Source organism: Eufriesea mexicana, unplaced genomic scaffold (genome assembly GCF_001483705.2).
Source record: "Eufriesea mexicana isolate 0111107269 unplaced genomic scaffold, ASM148370v2 scaffold785, whole genome shotgun sequence".
NCBI lineage: Eukaryota > Metazoa > Arthropoda > Insecta > Hymenoptera > Apidae > Eufriesea > Eufriesea mexicana.
This window is the reverse complement of record NW_016908922.1, coordinates 116,929-134,780: the sequence shown is the minus strand read 5'-3', so window position 1 is coordinate 134,780 and position 17,852 is coordinate 116,929. Positions and strand designations below refer to the sequence as shown.

Below are 17,852 nucleotides of genomic sequence, written 5' to 3'. Positions count from 1 at the left end.
ATGATATTATATAAATATTAATACTGAATATGGGAAAATATCCTATATATATCAATTCATAAAATATCTTTTTTTTAAAAACTTGTCAATGTCAACTTTAACCCTCTATAGTTTACAAAATGTATCAAAGTAGGAATAAAGTTATGAAATGCAGTAAATTTCAGTTATTAAAATGCCTCAGATAATAACAAAATAAAAATTAAATTATTTTGATTTGTATTTTTTATATATATGTATAATATATATACACACATACATATGTATGTATATATGTGTATACACACATACACATTTTATATTTAGAATAAAAAATTATATATTATTTATTTATCTTACAGTAATCTATGGAGGGTCAACTTTTCTACAACATTAAACTAAATCTATTATACCTTTCATAGAGTTATAATTTCAGACTAGTATCATTATTATTCCATTATGTACTTCAGTCAATATTGAACATTCTTGTCTTACATCAAAATATGTAAATGAGTTTTGTATTAGATTTATACATTTATAAAGTAAGTATTTCCACATATACTGTGCTCTAGTTCAAATTATTACATCATTTAAAGCTTTTAATATATAAAGATATTCAAATAAAAAATTTTTATTAATGTGAAAAAATTAAATAAATTTTAATATACTTCAAAGTCATAAATGTATAAATAATTTATGAATTTTTGCTATATCTGTAAGAAAACTGTGGAAATAAATAAATAATACGATTTAATACTAAGATCTACTTACGTTAAACAGTTTTGAATCTTATTTACTATATTTTTTGTAAGAAAATGCATTTTCCAACGCCAATACCACCCCATTTCTAGTTGATTAAAACCAGTAGTGAAAAATGATAATGCTATGAAAAAAGCTGAATGTATCAGTGCCCATAATTGGAATACTGGTGAAATAATAAGTAAAAGTATTGCACACCCTAAAATTAAAAAAAAATTTTAAATAAAAATGTTGAAAATTATTTAAAACGAGTACAATTATTTAAAACGGGTATATATATATAGTATAGCATACATATATATGCTATACTATACTATAATATAATATATTACATATATTACAATACCTGTTAAAATGCTCCAGAAACTAAATGCAATATGTAAAGGACACAGTCTTGTTAGTGGCCAAGTTTCATCAGAAAATGCTTTCTTTTCATAAAATTGTTTTAAGATTTCTTCTTTGTTAAACCATCTTTCCTCTAACCACTGCCTTAATGTTAAATCATCTGTTGGCATATCTGATGATGGTATTCGTTTAATATGAAAGTGTACCTCATTTGGTAATTTTCCTTTGATTAAATCTAATTCAGACTGTGGAATATAATCAGGATATGCAATTGTTAAATCATAAACAGCATTTAGGTAACTTGCTTGTTGAAGATGTCGAACTAAATAACTAAATCCTGTTGTCTTAGGATGAAGAATAAAAGAATATTGTGGTAGAACATGTTGTCTTGCATATTTGTCAGATTTTTCCTTACTACTTTTTGTCAAATCAGTACCCTCAGGAAATATAAGTAACTGGGAACGTCTGTCAAGTGCCACTAAGTAATCCAAAGTTCGTGATAATCGACTTTGATCTTCTTCCCAACGACGTGTTATATAAAGGAAACCATTCATTTGCATTATCCATCCTATTATACAATAATATTTTAGAATTCTAAATATTGTTTTGTGATATTAACATTATTTTATTTAAGGAAAAAGAATAGAATATTAATTTTTAATTCAGTTTTCAATGATCTTCATATAAAAATCATATAGTAATGCAAACACTATTTATAATAATATATATAATGTCCTATTATAGTCTTTTTATGTAAATATATTTCAAACTATGTATTATTTGAAAAAAATGTTTCAAACAGAAATTTTTCATTTTTATGGTCACATTTTATTATGTACATGAGATTTTTTAGAGATATTTCTAAAAGTTTATGATGATTTTTAGCCTTTCTATTTAACTAGAGAGAATTTAAACAATAATTATCTAGAATGACCTTAAGAAACTAATACAAAAGTATTTGGTTTTTATTAGAAAAAAAAAAAAAGCAAAGATCCTCGAATCTCTTTGATAACTATACTTAGATAAGTTTTCTATTCATAGTAGGATGTTTTTCTCAAAATAGAGTACATTCTACTTGAAACAATTTTTTAAATAATTAATCATTCTGAAAATAATTGCATAGTAAGATGTGCAGTATAACTGCTAAAATTGCACATAATATATACAACATTGTTGATATATTTTGTCACATTACCTGGTCCTGGAATATGTCGTATAGGGTCCTTTAAAACAAATTTTAATCTATGAGTTGCTATGCTAGGCAAACATGCTTGATACATTGCAGCCCATAAAAAATTCCAATCTATCCGCGTCCTATGATTCATTACAAGAATAGCAGATTCATCTGGAGATATATGGTCTCCTGATACAAAAATTTTTACGCCAAATACTTTTAATAGAGCCTAAAACATATAAAGAATTATTAATTTATTTATCTAATAATTACATAATTTATACATAAGAAAACTATAATTGTATAACAAAAAAAAGACATTTATTTTGCTTACTGTGGAATAAAGCTCCCAACAAGAAAGTAACAGATCGCCACATTTTCGAAACTTTGGAGGACTAAAGAATAATAGTGGTAGCAGAGGGCAAGCGATAAATAAAAAACCAGCCACTATACTGCCATACCATAGAGCACAGTATAAAGTTCCACGTAAAAGTCCACGCATCTCAAATTGTGTCTTAAATATTTAAAGAAAAATGTAATGAAGTACTTATATGTAATTATTATAGTATGTATATAAAGCTCAAAAACTTATCTTTTATAAAATGTATTTATTAAAAATACTAACCTTCACAAATCCATAATTAATTTATATTAATCGTAATCATAAAAAATAATTATATTAATTAATTAAATTATTAATTTATAATTAATCGTAAAAAAATCATATAATAAATATTATAAGATAGCACATAAAATAACTTTTTGTTGATAACAAAGTATTTTTGAATTTATAAAAAAAATTTAATCTTACATTTGTAGATAATAATTAATACTAAAACAATAGAAACAACAGAAATTTAATATTGGTATAAATTAAATTAAAACTTTAAAAGTTTATAGGTACAATTACATTTTAAATAACACAACTTACCTTGTTATGTGTATGTTCTAAATGAACCACTTTTTTCAAGCATTCAATGCTAACTATTTCTTCCTGAAATATTTTCTTTGGCTTCACTTCTATTTTACTAGAAGGGCTTCTTCTGCTTTACCCCTCTTGCCCCATTCTCTACCCAGTATCTACTGAGTTCTGGGATGCTGTGTTGGACCATTATTGATCCACTAAAACAAGGGAAAAATCCATAATTGTCTACAAGTTCAATTTATTCTCGCAATATTTTCACAAATGCTATTATAACAATATTAAGCTACAAATATAGAAAAAATATAGAAAAAAATATATATCATATAATGTAAAAAATTTTTGTTACTTATTTTTACTTTTTTTTTGTAATTGTGTTAATAATTTTTGTTTCATATTTAAATTATGTTACTAATATAAAGATATATAATTACAAAATAAAATAATAGTACAACAATATAAGAATAACTAAAATATATACCGTGTTTTATTTTTAGCATGTTTTAAGTAAAATAGGAATGTTTTAAACCACATAGAGAAAAAAATGTAGATAACAATAAACGTTGATATTAATTATATTTCAATTTCGAAAGATACATTATATATAGGATGTTTCTATTGGAATAATAAACATTGAGAAGGCAAATCATTCGAGATCTATACTTTTTATAAGTCACTGCAATTTAATTATACAAAAGTGTATTATTTTTTTATAAATTTTACTTAAAAGATGTATACAGTAAATACTACTAATAATAAATCCTATAAATTGTTTTAAGAAAATAACTAAATTTAGAAGCCTTGGTATTATATGCTGCTTTCTATATATCTAAAATATTATTTGCTAAATTGTACACAATATATAATCCTAATAATTTACAAAACTTCGCACTAGTGATGTGCATTTTTTATGCAGATCTTTACAAATTACATTTTATCATAAAATTTCAATTAAAATAAGGACTTTATGATATCTACTGTAATAGATTAAATTGCATATGGTTTAGTACCTATGTATCATATAATAATTGTAAATTATTCGATATTAACGTTTAACAAAGTTGTTTTTATCTGTATATGAATATGGAAATAGCATAATTATTGAATACAAATCGAATGTACAAATACGTTATTTTTCGCTATGAATATCCTGAGTACTCGTTGAAAAGTTTAGTTGCTTCTGTATGTACTTTTTCATCGTCAGCCGTTACTATTGGGTTATCTAAAATGTCTTTTAAGAAATTGATTGCACGTGAATAATTTTTTAAACCAATATAACATTTGCTAATGTATAACTGATTATGTAAATTTTTACTTCCAAGCTTTACTGCAGTTTTAAAACAATTGAGTGCTTCTTCAATAGTAGCATTTGGAATTCTACCAAATAATAGCTGTAAAAAAAATGAAAGAAAAATTTAGAATATTTCAGATTAGGTTTTAATTTTATAAAAAAAATACTGTTTTCTCTATATTAAAGCTATATAATAAATTAAATTAAGAGATAAACCTTTTTCTCAATCCAACTTAAATTAGCAATTTCATATTTAAATCTTCCTAGAAGGTATTGTAATTCAAAATCATCTGGTCGCATTTCTAAAGCCATTATTACATAATTTTTAAACACAATGCCATTGTTTATTTTGTCTATTTTTGATAAATAATCTCCATATAATCCTATGAGGGTAGCATACCACTTATACAAATCAGGATTTCGATTTTCGATAATTCTTTCACATTGTTGGATTCCTATCAAAAAGATAATTTGTTTTTATTATATTATGTAGAAAAAAGATAGATTAACATATTACACATACCTTCAAGAATAATTATCCTTCTAACATTTTTATCAGTTTGTAATTCTGCATAACTAGAGCTAGCTCTTGCAAATCTCCATACTATTTCTACATTGTCTTGGGAAGATTTTATCAATGTTTGCAATTTATGATAAGTCTTGACACCAAATTGATCGTTTACTTGTTCATCAATCTCTTTAAATATTATGTCCAACTGATTCAGTTCCTCTGAGATCCTATATTACTGAACATATAATCTCTTCCTTTTACACTTTTAAAATAACTTTATTTGCCAAAATGATCAAATTCTAACTTTCTAAATTAGTACAAGTAATCATGCTTAAATCATGAATTAAATAGCATAATTTAAATATTCTTAAGATGTTTCTTCAGGAAATGGATTCTCATTTTTACTAGAATAAATTACAAATCCTCATACGTGTTACTTATTTAAATTTAACATACATTACATATATTTATATTATTATACCAACCTTAAGTCATTATCGCTAGCAACACTTTCACCATCAGAACAGTCATAGAATTCATCATCTCCAATATCAGTTTCTGTTGAAAAACCATCAACATCTATGTCATTATCTGTTACAGTATATATACTATCGTTAGAATTAAATTTTCTTGAAATTTTTCTTTTCTTTTTTTGTTGTTTTAGTTGTAACCTTAAAAAAATAAAATTACAATCTATAACTAAATATTTATTGATATTGTAGAATAACATATAAATTTAAAAAATACTTAAATAAATATTTTATATGAAATTATATCATTACCTTAAAGCTTTTAATTCTGATTGTAATTCATCAATTTTTTTATTGGCAGTTTCCTGTACAGAAACTGTTGTGCTATATTGTTTTACAAAAATTTTATGATAAATAAAAATACCAGTTACACTTATAACACCAATGGCTAAACCGATGGTGGCAGCTATTAAATTATTATGCATTATGCTGTAAATACCGTATACATTAATTTGCTAAAGAATATAGTTATTATTAGTAACATCATATATTACTATCCTTTTATTAAACAAACAATATGTATGAACACATGTAACAAAAATGATAAATTTTATATAAACATAGTAGAATACCGTTATTTTTCTGTATTTTTTACTATCAACTATATTCGAGATCGAATGAATTATTCACGTTTATTATTCATTAACACTCTATCCACAGAACAAGCATTTTTGGTATCTTAACAAAAGAAAAATATGTTCATTTAATTTATAAATATACAACGTTTCTTTCTTTTTTTATAAAACGTTCATCACGCGTCACAGAAACTGATCACCGGCAATAGGAATTATCAAAGAAATTAATAATATAATTTCCATTGTTAGACGTCTGATTTTATTATTTAATCGTTTACTAATGATATAACATACTTTTAACAGTTCAAAGTACAAAATGATTTAAAACTAAAATCATAAACTGCGAATGACTGCTACATGAAACTCTATATGCATATATACATATATACAATGTCTCTGATATTTACTCGTGTAATTCTAAATCAATTTATGTCATTCATGAAACTACATTATAATTTTAATTTTTTAACTTGTAACTAATTTTATAATGAATCATGTTTAAATGAAAAAGAGGAGAATAAATGTTCGTACATGTTGATTATGATGAAAATTATATTTACAATACATATTTATGCAAATATTTCCTTTTTTTGGTTTTACTATTAAATATATGTTCATTCTTATATAACGACTCTATTTGAATAACTTTAATATAAATATTGTTTTGTATTTATATAAAGATAATATTATCTAATCAAATAATATAGTACTATATAGTAATTTTAATATCTAATATAAAATCTAAACAAGAAATGCACCTTTTTGTATTTTACAATAAAATTGTAATTAAATATAATTTTCATTGTAATATCATATAAAAAAATTAATATACTTTACATAATACTTTCACAATATTCTTCTTAATGTTATTTTTGTGTGCTATAGTTTTGAAAGAAGATAATTATGGTTTGTGAAATAACTAAATTTAATTTTGTAATTTTTATGGAATTTTCTTTTTTTCAATTTTCTATATTACTTATTTTTATATAAATATAAAAAATCGCATAAGTGATATAAATCAATTACATGCAATATTCTTATAAAATTGAAATAAAATAAATAATATATATATTTTTATTGTCTTTGGTAAAAATTATAATTACACTAAAAAAATATTTATCTATATATATCATAGCAAAAATCTAGGTATGTAAGAATAAATAAAATATCTTCTTCATTCTAAAAAAAAATATGTTTATTAACATGTAAATGTATCATATATTTATGTATATTTTCAATGGATAAATATCTAAAATCAAATAATTTTAATTATGCATTCTAATAACTTTGGCATTGCATACATGTGTTTTATGTTATTATCAAGTGTTTTATTGAAATATTAAATCTGAAATTCTTTTAATAAAAGAATGTATATATTTTATTAGTGCTAATTTTAAATTATGTATCTTATTTAACAATTTTTTTTTGCACTATTAATTTAGAGGCTTTTTCCTACACGCCTATTATGTTGTCTATTTCTTAAAACTTGATATGATATTAATCTTTGGAATAATTACATAATATTATTGTCATGCTACCAAACTGTGTGTTGTAGACAAAGCTCCTTAAAAATTTGTTGTTACATAACAGTCATTAAGAAGTGCACCATTATTAAATTTTCTAGAAACTGATAAATTTATAATCTATAGTGTGAACACATTTACATATAATAATATGTAAATATTATTTATAATCACAATAATATTTGTATGAATATTACATTACTAAAATATGTCAACAATATTCAAATATGTTGATAAAATAAATGTTAAGACTTTAATTATAATCATTCTACTTTAAATTCTTTGCATCTACTAAAAAGATACAGTAGTAATGTGTGTCACTAATGTTTTTTTTCAAATTTATACAATATTATACATAAAATTATAATAAAAAAATATTTCTTTTATTTAGAGAACAAACAAAATGGTATAAAATAGAATGCAAAATGGAATTATGCTTAATATTAACCTTTTTGTAAAGTTTTGATGAAATAATATAATTTTAATATGTAGAAAGATTTTAAAAAATTTGTACGTTTTACAAAACTAAAGAAAGAACTTCTAAAGTACAGAATAATTAATATTGAAGAAATATATTTACTAATGTACTACAAAAAATGTTTTATTATTTAATAGAAAATTTAAACTTTTTAAAACATAACCATAAATCATTACCCTTTGCTATTAGAAGTAGCAAGGATAATATATTGATATCATTTTGTTTGTTTTACGTATCGGTTCGATTGATACAGTTTAACAAATACTTTTTTGTCTTATTTTACATAAACTTTCAATATATAGGACGAGTTTCACCTTTTATAACAAAATAAGTTGTTAATATATCAAAGAAAAAAGTATTTAATGTACATTAATTTTAATTTTTAATTTTATATAAGTTAAAATAACTAATTTAAATTTTATTAAATAAATTTCATTTCTCTCATGCTATAAAATATACGAAGCAATATATATGTACAATATAATGTAGGATTGCGATTTGATGTTAATATTAATTTTTAAAAATAGAAATGGGAACCTGTATTATTTATTACTTATTATAAAAAGACGTTCCATAATATAGACTCATTATTTTAGATTGCTATGATAATTAACTACAACTTTTTAACATCTCTTAAAGCACATTTTAATATTATTAGTTGTAATATTAATCTTACAATTAAAAAGTAAGTATAAATAATAATTCTTCAATAATATAGAATGTCTCGTATAATACAGATTTTTTACACTATATTATTCAATGATGTAGTAATTTAAACAAATATTTTACATAAACTATATTTGTATATTTAACATAAACTATAAAATTTATCTTTTTAACGACAAAGAATTTAAAAAGATTAAATTATTTAAATAATTATTTTAACTATTTAAATAATTGTAGTAATATACTGTTTGTAATATGTAAAATCGCATTTTAGCTTTTTAATTGTGAAACTCGACCACATTAATCTTAAAGCGAGCGATATAAAACGATTACATAGAATTTATAACATTATTGTATCGTTTTTCTCATTATCACAGATTGTTTTGGTAGTAGGCCCATTTTCAATATTAAATTTTAAAGGCCTACAACGGACTAGTAAATTTTAATAAAATCTAATTGATTTCATTCTAAATGTACAAACCAACATCATGTTTCTAGTGTTGGAAAAAGTCTTGTTAGCACAAAATAAGCTACATCATAGTTACTCCAATATGTTGTATGCGCTGCTAATGTATATAAATAATTTCTTCCTAAACTTGCTCGAAGTACATAATCCAATCGTTGTGCTAATTCTAATAGAAAGAAAATAATATTAAATTATATTTTTTACCATGAAATTTTTGATATTTTTAATATTACTTTTGATAAACTAAAATGATAAAGATGATATATCTTCACCTTGACCTGGTTGAATAGGTGTAGAAACACCTTCTTTAACATTCCAACCAGCTCTAACTAAGCCCCAAAGACTCCAACCTTTGTCTGGTGTGCGATTAGATATATCTACCGAATTTTCTTCTCTTTCATCATTATCTATTATCAAATATCTTACATTAAATTAATATTAAACTTAAGGAAAAAGGAATTGACATTCTGAACATAAATAAAAAATATTTTATATACCTGTAGGAGAAAAATTTTGGTCAGCATTACTCATTGTTGGAGGTGACTGTTCTGTTTGTTGTCCATCAACTCCTCCGTATCGAGGAATAAGAACAGGTTCAATTTTGCTGTATCCTCTCTCTAGAAGTGGCTCCATTCTATAAGCTACAGGATCAGACCAGTGAAATATATTGTAAAATCTTTTGCATAAACCTTCAGGCATCACATCTGTTCTGTTGGATGGAGGAGTACGTAATGCAAGAAATACTGATAATGGAGAACCCAAACAAAATAAATTTTCAATCTGAAATTATGAAAGTATTTAATTTAAAACTTTTTAATATTATATAACGTTGAATTGTTTTTATTATATATAAATATTTCATATTATATTATAAATCTTCATACAATGAGGAATAATACTCACTGGAAATTGTAATCGTTGTTTTAAAACTTCTTGTGTTTCTGGAGATGGAGGTCTTGTATCTGGACCCATCCAGCCTGTGACAATGTCATAAACAATTACACATCCCAAAGAATGTGCTAGAATTGAAACTTTTCCTTTCCAACCAGGATGACGACTAGCAAACATAAAATACAATCTATTTAACTCTTTTTGTAACCCAGCTCTTACTTCCCCTCCATAAAGAGGACTTGTATAGTAGAGAATATCCATTGCTGATGTATTTAACAAGTCCCGTATGCTTACTACGCTAAAAGGTGTGATAGCTTCTACTATACCTAAACAAATATTTTATCAAATACAAAATAAAAAATTCATCAATTAAAAGGTTGCTATACACTAGAAAAGGCAATTTCATACCTCCATCAAGTTTTAATGATGATCGCCATTCAACCGGAAAAAATTCTACTCTATAATTGGAATTAGGAAAATATTTTTGTTTCAACCAATCTACACAATCTCTAAACCTGTTTAAATGTTAAATAAAATTATGTAATTATATTTAAATATTAAATAAAATATTATATAAAATTCTATTTTCTACATACAATGTTGTGTTACGAATAATTTTTCCAGTATCTCTTTTTTGACCAATTCCATGAACTACAAATATTATATGATCAATATCGTGAGGTTTATCCTCCATTACAGCAGCATCCTTATATCCTCTTCTTAACTGATAGCCTGTTGCTATGATATCCATTTTAAGGAATACACAAATTTTTAATCATAACCATTATAAATATGTTTTTAAAATACTTACTTTTTGCAAAACCCAGTTTTGATGTAACACTACGCATTAATTTACTATGTCTATATTCACTGTATAATACTACATCATTTATACTATGCCAATCAACATGAAATTCTGGAAAATGTTCAGTGTGTAATACTGAAATAAAAAAAATTTAATTCCTAATTACATTGTATACAATAACATAAAATTAAAAGAAAGTTTATACTTTTATAAGAGTGAGAAGGTGTATCACAAGTTGAAGTGGATTGACCAGAAAATTGCTTTTGAAAAAGATTAAGATGAACTTCTTCTATAACTTTAGATTGCTCTGATTCTAAAGGTAACCAACTGCCATCATAATACCAAGTTCCTCTCATTATTTCCCATTCTTCACCTCCAAATAAAATTAAAATTTATTATATTGATTTAGATAAAATCATGTATAATATGCAAGTATGTTATAAATGAAACATCTAATAAATTACAAATGTTTTTAACGCAAAAGTGAAAAAATAAAAAGAAAATTGTTATATATTATATATTTTTAAATATAGGAGTTCTTATTAATTTAAACATTCATATTTATTTTTACTTCGTTAAATCGTGCTTCAAGAATAAAATGATGAAATTAAAGCTAAATAAAATATATACCTGGACAATAAATAGAAACACATTTCATCTTATCTAATTCTACATCATACATTCCTCCCCTAACTACAATTTTTCCAATAGGAGGTGGATTGTTAGTTACATCATTACTTTTACTAAGTAAATTTTGATAATTATGCCAAGCATTTTCAATTCTTAAACTATCATATCCACAGAATTCTACCCATCTTTTATCTACACCATCTTTATAAAACCATCGTATTTGTTCTGCAGTTAAAGGTTCTGCATATGTTATTTCAATTGTTACATTTTGTAATTCTTCCTTTGAATTTGATTCTATGGTTGTTTCTGTAACTCCTTTAAATATCACAATTTTAAATTAGAATAAAATAAATCTAACAGTATTAATTAAACAATTACAATTTTATGGTTTTTATTCTTTTAATTTATTTTATTTGTCATTTATTTACAATTTCAAACTATATAAACTATAATTTAAAAAAATGTGAAATAAATATTTTATTATTCTTAATATACAACAATTTAAAGAATTGTAATACATGAAAGATATGGTTCAATTATAAATATTATTTACAAAAAAGCTAAATAAACAATATTAAATACAATTTTATAAAAATATTTATTTAATTAATTATCAATAAAATTCATAAATTATTTCAAAATTCAAATAAATTTAATTAAGTTTTGTTATATATTAGATACCATAAACATTTTATTTGTAGCAAGTTCGCATAATTTTCACAAATTCTACTGCATATTGACTTCGCGTATCGACTGAATATATATTGCAAGTATTTTAAGCATACGAATTCTTTCTTATTAACGAGAGATATATTAAATAATATATTATTTAAAAAAGTTTACGAATTTACGTATTAGATAATGTTTAAAATTTACAAAAATAGTCTTGAGCAATATTAATAATTTTACCTTCGCAACTTTGAAATTCCAGAGCTGTTTCACTGAAAGGATCAATTTCAATCTTACTGTCAGACATTCTGTCACTTATCATAGGATATTTTTAAATCACGTGATTATAAAATATAAAATTTTTGTCACATAGATGCTTCATACATTTAATGCATGTAAAAAATAACAATTTTTGTCAATGTTAAGCACTACTGAACACTTGTTATTGATAAAAAAAAGCTGATTTACAATACAGCATCCATCTGTCAGTACAAAATGTCACAAATATCTTGTTGTTGTTTATAAATGATAAATTAAATGGCACTATCGTTGATTGAAATTTAACGTTTTGTTCACGACAGAATGCAACATTAAGAGCTAATTGACGAATTGGCAATCGTTCTCTACAGTAGTTGAATGTTATCTAAAAACTGATTTGAGATTCTTCCTTCAACAAATGAACTCGTTTAGGCATCGTTATCTTATATAACTCTTATTCTCGTGGCTCAGTAAAACTGTATCTAATGGTAGACAGCTGATGTATAAACGCAATGCGTAAAACAGAGTCCAACATGTTAATTTACATACTTTTATATCACTATGTACATAGATATACGTGTGTACGTACATGTCAAACATATATATCGATAAGTGATTGAACACAACGTGCTATTACTAATGACTATGAATCATAAAAGTAAAAATTGAGATACATTATAACTTTTGTTTATATTATATATATGACATATAACTTGTTTGTAAAATTACATCTATATAAACATATCGATATAGATGTAATATATATTAAATAAATATTTTTCATTTACGTTATTCATTATTATTAAATTTTACATTAGTTTTAATACATATTAACGTTTGTCCTCAAAAATATCCAAAACAAAGTTTTTCTTGAAAAATTCGATCCATAATTTCATTAATGTCTTTTGTAAATTTATTGAAACACAAATGGATATTTTTTATTATTTTAAATTCATATTAAATTAATTTTTTAACATATACTTTACAAAAATTTCATTTGTTTTACAAAGTAAGATTAGAATAAAAAAACCTAAAAAAATTATACACTACATAGGTATCCTGTTTTTCTACTTTATAAAAGCTAAATGAATGATAAATATTAAATAAGAACCAGTTCAATACATATTTGAATACTTAATTCTTTTTAATCATGTTTAAAATAGTAATTTACACTCTTTTACATAATTTGTCTTATCTTTCAAATCATCATTTAATAATTATCAATCTATAAATTCATTTTATCATAATACAAAATATTAAAATTTATTTAATGTTAAGAAAAATATATATTTTATTGGACTAATATTCACATTTAACTAAATATAATACAAGATTAAAAAAACATAACTATTTTATTATAAATACATGTATATGTGAAATAAGAAGCAATTATTATATCTAAAACTAACATTAAAGAGATTGTTTCATAATATAATAGTACAGTTTCTTTGTAGGTTATGTATTTATTATTACAAACAGTAGTATAGATCTTTACTTAAAGTTAATTTGTCTTATACACAAAAGCATATATCTATTTTTATTCGTTAATTATTCACTATGTCCTGCAGCTCGACGTAGTAAAACATATATTTTTTCTTTAATCCAATCTTTATTGTATGGAGCATATGTATTTGTGGATTTTTGATAAACAAGACATGATAAATCTGTAAGTTGATCGACAAAATCAAATAGTTGACTGATATCATAAGTTATAGTTGGTGTGTTTGGATTTCGCCTCTTTAAGTGCTCCTCATAAATTTTGCATACACCTATATTAGATAAATAAATTCTTTATTTTGTTCTATTTAAATCATATAAATATATTTTGTGTTAAAATATGTTTTAATTAAAAATTATGAAACTTAAATATAGAATTTTCTTACCTTCCATACATTCATTAACACTTTCATAATCAGAATATGTCCTTGTTTCAGGTCTATTACCTGGTTGAACAAGTAATATTGTGTGAGACTACAGCAGACAAGAAATATATTAAAATTTAGTTATTTTATTGTGAATAGTAAAATAAAGATATATTTATAGCTAATAAATTAATGATTCTTATTCTCTAAATATTTGGTTGGTTATATTGTATGAATATACTAATAATAAAAAATTTTATAATGTTATCGTGATACTTTAAAAATAAATGTTTACATTTTTTGTATCAATATAAAAACGATAAACATATGTATTTTAACATAAGGATATTACAATATCTAAAATTGGACATAAACCAAGTAATAATCTTAAATTTATTAAAATATGTGTTCTCAATTATAAATATGAAAGTTAAATTCCACATAAATAATCAAATATCTATCATGACTTAAACTAGTCAAAACAAAAGTCAATTACCATTTTTGCTCCTGAGATAAAAACAATCCACTAGATTAGTGGAATTCAATTTCTTTTGCAGCTTTTATTACTTCACTTACAATAATATAGTGTAATAAAAAAATGGAATGATCAGATTCCTTTGAAAAGTAGCCTAAAAATTTAGACTCCAGAGTTTTCGATAGTACTCGATTCACTTGGGACATATCGTATTGTTCCTTCGTTCCTTCTATATGCGTGGTTCAATTTACGTTCCACATATTTAACATTCATGCAAATTCAAGTCTTAAAATTGTCAAATTTTTAATAAAGTATGGAATTTTTTAAAAGGAATATATTTTAAAATCATCGTCATTAAATTTTAATAATTAAATTTATTATCATATTTGAGTATCATAAAAAAATTATATTAGGAATATTGTAAAATTATTTGTTACGTTAAATAAAAGAAAACTATCAAATTTATGGAAAAAAGTTATTATCTTTTATGTTATTTTTATATATAATGTTAGGTCCAAAATAGTAAGAAAATTTAAAAAAAGAACCTGCAACTAAACAATTTTTTATTTTATTAATTTTAATTCATTTGACGCTGTTTAATTAGTATTTGTTGTAAATTTGTGCGTATTTATCAAATGAAAATATCAATGGCTATATTTAAAAACAGTACAATTCTAATATAATGATACTTTTTCTAAAGATATCCACACACAACATTCTCATGAAAGTATTGTAAAATATAATTTTGTTGGAAAGCAGCTTAAGTCTAAGGAACATTGGTAGAACATATCTTATATGTGAGTCGTTAGACGTAGATCACGAGTTCGAAGTTTGTGTCTCATAGCGCGGTTTTCTTAAATTAAAAAAGAAAGAAAGATGAAACCAAAACCAGAATTAACAACCACATTAATATGGGATAAATTGCAACAATATTTCAATGCGAATGGATCAAAAATTAGAATACATGATCTTTTTCAACAAAATCCAAAACGCTTTGAAAATTTTAGGTAAGTTTCATCAGTCCTTGACATATGACCTTAGCATGACCTTTCAAAGGCTATTTGTTTAAAAATGAAATAAAATTATTACAACTTTTTTCTTGTATAGTTTATGTATATAATATAAATGAGTATGTTTTTATTATTTCTTATTTAAATTTTTAATAATGATTATTTCTTCATACATAGTAATTGCTCTTTTAAACAGATATAAAATATGTTACATATTGTACACTAAAATATCATAAAGAATAACTTTAAGATGTTGAAATTAGACTTTGATTATTAAAAAATTTCTATTTATATACATTATTATATAAGCCACACTTTATCAATAATTTATAATTTGACTAGCCTAGAAATTTCTACTCCTGAAGATGGACCAATTTTGCTTGATTATTCTAAGAATCGTCTTACTGAAGAAGCATTACAATTATTATTGGAATTGGTATGTATTGTAACATTGTGTAATTATCAAAATTATATTGCATTAATTTTATAACGGAAAGAAATTTATATAACTATATTTAAATGTCATATATGCATAATAATAATTTATTATATTTATAAATGTAATATACTAACTTCAAGGCACAAGTACGAGAAGTAGAAGCTGCAAGAGATGCTATGTTTAAAGGAGAAAAAATCAATTTTACGGAGAATAGAGCAGTTTTACATATTGCTTTGCGTAACAGAGATAACAAACCAATATTAGTTGATAATAAAGATGTAATGCCAGATGTAAATGCTGTATTGAATCATATGAAACAATTTACTAACGAGGTAAAATTAATGCATATATTTATTATCACTCTTTAAATATAAAATAGTTATATTCTTTTCAATATTCTAAAATAATAATTTTACAATGTAATATTTGTATCTTATGTCATATAGATTCTTTCTAAACAATGGAAAGGTTTTACTGGTAAACCAATTGAGGATGTTGTTAATATTGGAATTGGTGGTTCAGATTTGGTAGGTCATATAAATTGTATTTATAAAAAGCATAAATAGATCTTTTTTATTAATATTGTTATGTACATAGGGACCCTTGATGGTAACAGAGGCATTAAAAGCATTTCATATTGGACCACGAGTTCATTTCGTTAGTAATATAGATGGAACTCATATAGCTGAAACCTTAAAGAAATTGAGTCCAGAAACAACACTTTTCATAATAGCATCAAAAACATTTACTACACAAGAAACAATTACAAATGCTACTTCTGCCAAAATATGGCTTTTAGATGCTTTAAAAGATGTAAGTAGAAAGTAGGACTAATAATTTTAACATATGTTAAAGGTATATAATAATTTCAAAATATATTAATTTTTCTCTAGTCCACAGCAGTTGCACGCCATTTTGTTGCATTATCTACTAATAATCAAAAAGTGAAAGAATTTGGTATTGATGAGAAAAATATGTTTGGGTTTTGGGATTGGGTTGGTGGACGTTATTCATTATGGTCGGCTATTGGTTTATCGATCTGTTTGTCTATTGGATTTGAAAATTTTGAAAAATTATTGAGTGGGGCATATTTTATGGATCAACATTTTTGTAGTGCTCCATTAGATAAAAATGCAAGTACTTAATTTTTACATGTAATATTAGAATTACATATTTTTTTCTTATTGTTTTAAGCAAGACATGGATAATAAAACTTTATTTTCAGGCACCAGTCATATTAGCTTTGCTTGGAATATGGTATCATAATTTTTATAAAGCTGAAACACATGCATTATTACCATATGATCAGTATTTGCATAGATTTGCTGCTTATTTTCAACAAGGAGATATGGAGAGTAATGGAAAATATGTTACTCGAGCAGGGAAAACTGTAACTTACAGTACTGGTGAATATTTTCTATAGTATAACAGAAAGAATCTACAGTATAATAGAAAATATTATCTTATATGTAAGGAAAATATAAGTTTCAAAGTGCAAAAATATTGAATATTTAAGGTCCAATTGTTTGGGGAGAGCCAGGTACTAATGGACAACATGCATTTTATCAGTTACTACATCAGGGTACTAGACTCGTTC

General features: G+C 23.8%; 5 protein-coding genes across 5 annotated transcripts in view; 1 reads left to right on the top strand and 4 right to left on the bottom strand.

Moving 5' to 3' along the window:
- Window positions 1-743: 743 nt before the first annotated feature.
- LOC108546717 (lysocardiolipin acyltransferase 1) lies at window positions 744-3,277 on the bottom strand. The gene is made up of 5 exons (XM_017898942.1): window positions 3,186-3,277; window positions 2,589-2,768; window positions 2,276-2,483; window positions 1,082-1,648; window positions 744-934 (listed from the first exon to the last, which is right to left on the bottom strand). Exons 2-5 carry the CDS (start codon window positions 2,754-2,756, stop codon window positions 744-746), a joined length of 1,134 nt encoding a protein of 377 aa, XP_017754431.1. The 5' UTR covers window positions 2,757-2,768; window positions 3,186-3,277.
- A 983-nt stretch (window positions 3,278-4,260) lies between these two features.
- LOC108546727 (regulator of microtubule dynamics protein 2) lies at window positions 4,261-5,933 on the bottom strand. The gene is made up of 5 exons (XM_017898955.1): window positions 5,761-5,933; window positions 5,464-5,649; window positions 4,991-5,205; window positions 4,684-4,922; window positions 4,261-4,567 (listed from the first exon to the last, which is right to left on the bottom strand). The coding sequence occupies exons 1-5, from the start codon at window positions 5,931-5,933 to the stop codon at window positions 4,316-4,318; spliced, it is 1,065 nt and encodes a 354-aa protein (XP_017754444.1). The 3' UTR covers window positions 4,261-4,315.
- Window positions 5,934-9,236: 3,303 nt separating this feature from the next.
- On the bottom strand, window positions 9,237-12,522 carry LOC108546721 (phospholipase DDHD1). The gene is made up of 10 exons (XM_017898948.1): window positions 12,452-12,522; window positions 11,543-11,857; window positions 11,118-11,285; window positions 10,919-11,047; window positions 10,704-10,845; window positions 10,516-10,622; window positions 10,120-10,433; window positions 9,714-9,996; window positions 9,489-9,623; window positions 9,237-9,382 (listed from the first exon to the last, which is right to left on the bottom strand). The coding sequence occupies exons 1-10, from the start codon at window positions 12,516-12,518 to the stop codon at window positions 9,237-9,239; spliced, it is 1,806 nt and encodes a 601-aa protein (XP_017754437.1). The 5' UTR covers window positions 12,519-12,522.
- A 1,495-nt stretch (window positions 12,523-14,017) lies between these two features.
- Window positions 14,018-15,019, bottom strand: e(r) (enhancer of rudimentary). The gene is made up of 3 exons (XM_017898954.1): window positions 14,828-15,019; window positions 14,353-14,440; window positions 14,018-14,238 (listed from the first exon to the last, which is right to left on the bottom strand). The coding sequence occupies exons 1-3, from the start codon at window positions 14,828-14,830 to the stop codon at window positions 14,018-14,020; spliced, it is 312 nt and encodes a 103-aa protein (XP_017754443.1). The 5' UTR covers window positions 14,831-15,019.
- A 590-nt stretch (window positions 15,020-15,609) lies between these two features.
- Pgi (glucose-6-phosphate isomerase) overlaps window positions 15,610-17,852 on the top strand; it is a 3,382-nt gene continuing 1,139 nt past the window's right edge. Inside the window, exons 1-8 of the mRNA XM_017898956.1 lie at window positions 15,610-15,813; window positions 16,159-16,252; window positions 16,396-16,587; window positions 16,702-16,782; window positions 16,853-17,068; window positions 17,149-17,388; window positions 17,481-17,661; window positions 17,772-17,851. Of these exons, the coding sequence (XP_017754445.1) occupies window positions 15,683-15,813; window positions 16,159-16,252; window positions 16,396-16,587; window positions 16,702-16,782; window positions 16,853-17,068; window positions 17,149-17,388; window positions 17,481-17,661; window positions 17,772-17,851 (1,215 nt within the window). The 5' untranslated portion in view covers window positions 15,610-15,682. The remainder of the gene's footprint in view (window positions 15,814-16,158; window positions 16,253-16,395; window positions 16,588-16,701; window positions 16,783-16,852; window positions 17,069-17,148; window positions 17,389-17,480; window positions 17,662-17,771; window position 17,852) is intronic.

Excerpts from the sequence above, each read along its gene's own strand:
- LOC108546717 (XM_017898942.1), bottom strand. The coding sequence starts at position 2,756 with ATGCGTGGACTTTTACGTGGAACTTTATACTGTGCTCTATGGTATGGC. Across the intron at positions 2,484-2,588 it reads GTTGGGAGCTTTATTCCACA|GCTCTATTAAAAGTATTTGG; the intron begins GTAAGCAAAATA and ends TATATGTTTTAG. Across the intron at positions 1,649-2,275 it reads ACGACATATTCCAGGACCAG|GATGGATAATGCAAATGAAT; the intron begins GTAATGTGACAA and ends ATTGTATAATAG.
- LOC108546727 (XM_017898955.1), bottom strand. The coding sequence starts at position 5,933 with ATGCATAATAATTTAATAGCTGCCACCATCGGTTTAGCCATTGGTGTT. Across the intron at positions 5,650-5,760 it reads TCAGAATTAAAAGCTTTAAG|GTTACAACTAAAACAACAAA; the intron begins GTAATGATATAA and ends TATTTTTTTAAG. Across the intron at positions 4,923-4,990 it reads AAGGATAATTATTCTTGAAG|GAATCCAACAATGTGAAAGA; the intron begins GTATGTGTAATA and ends TCTTTTTGATAG.
- LOC108546721 (XM_017898948.1), bottom strand. The coding sequence starts at position 12,518 with ATGTCTGACAGTAAGATTGAAATTGATCCTTTCAGTGAAACAGCTCTG. Across the intron at positions 10,846-10,918 it reads AAAACTGGGTTTTGCAAAAA|CAACAGGCTATCAGTTAAGA; the intron begins GTAAGTATTTTA and ends TGGATATCATAG. Across the intron at positions 9,383-9,488 it reads ACCTATTCAACCAGGTCAAG|AATTAGCACAACGATTGGAT; the intron begins GTGAAGATATAT and ends TCTTTCTATTAG.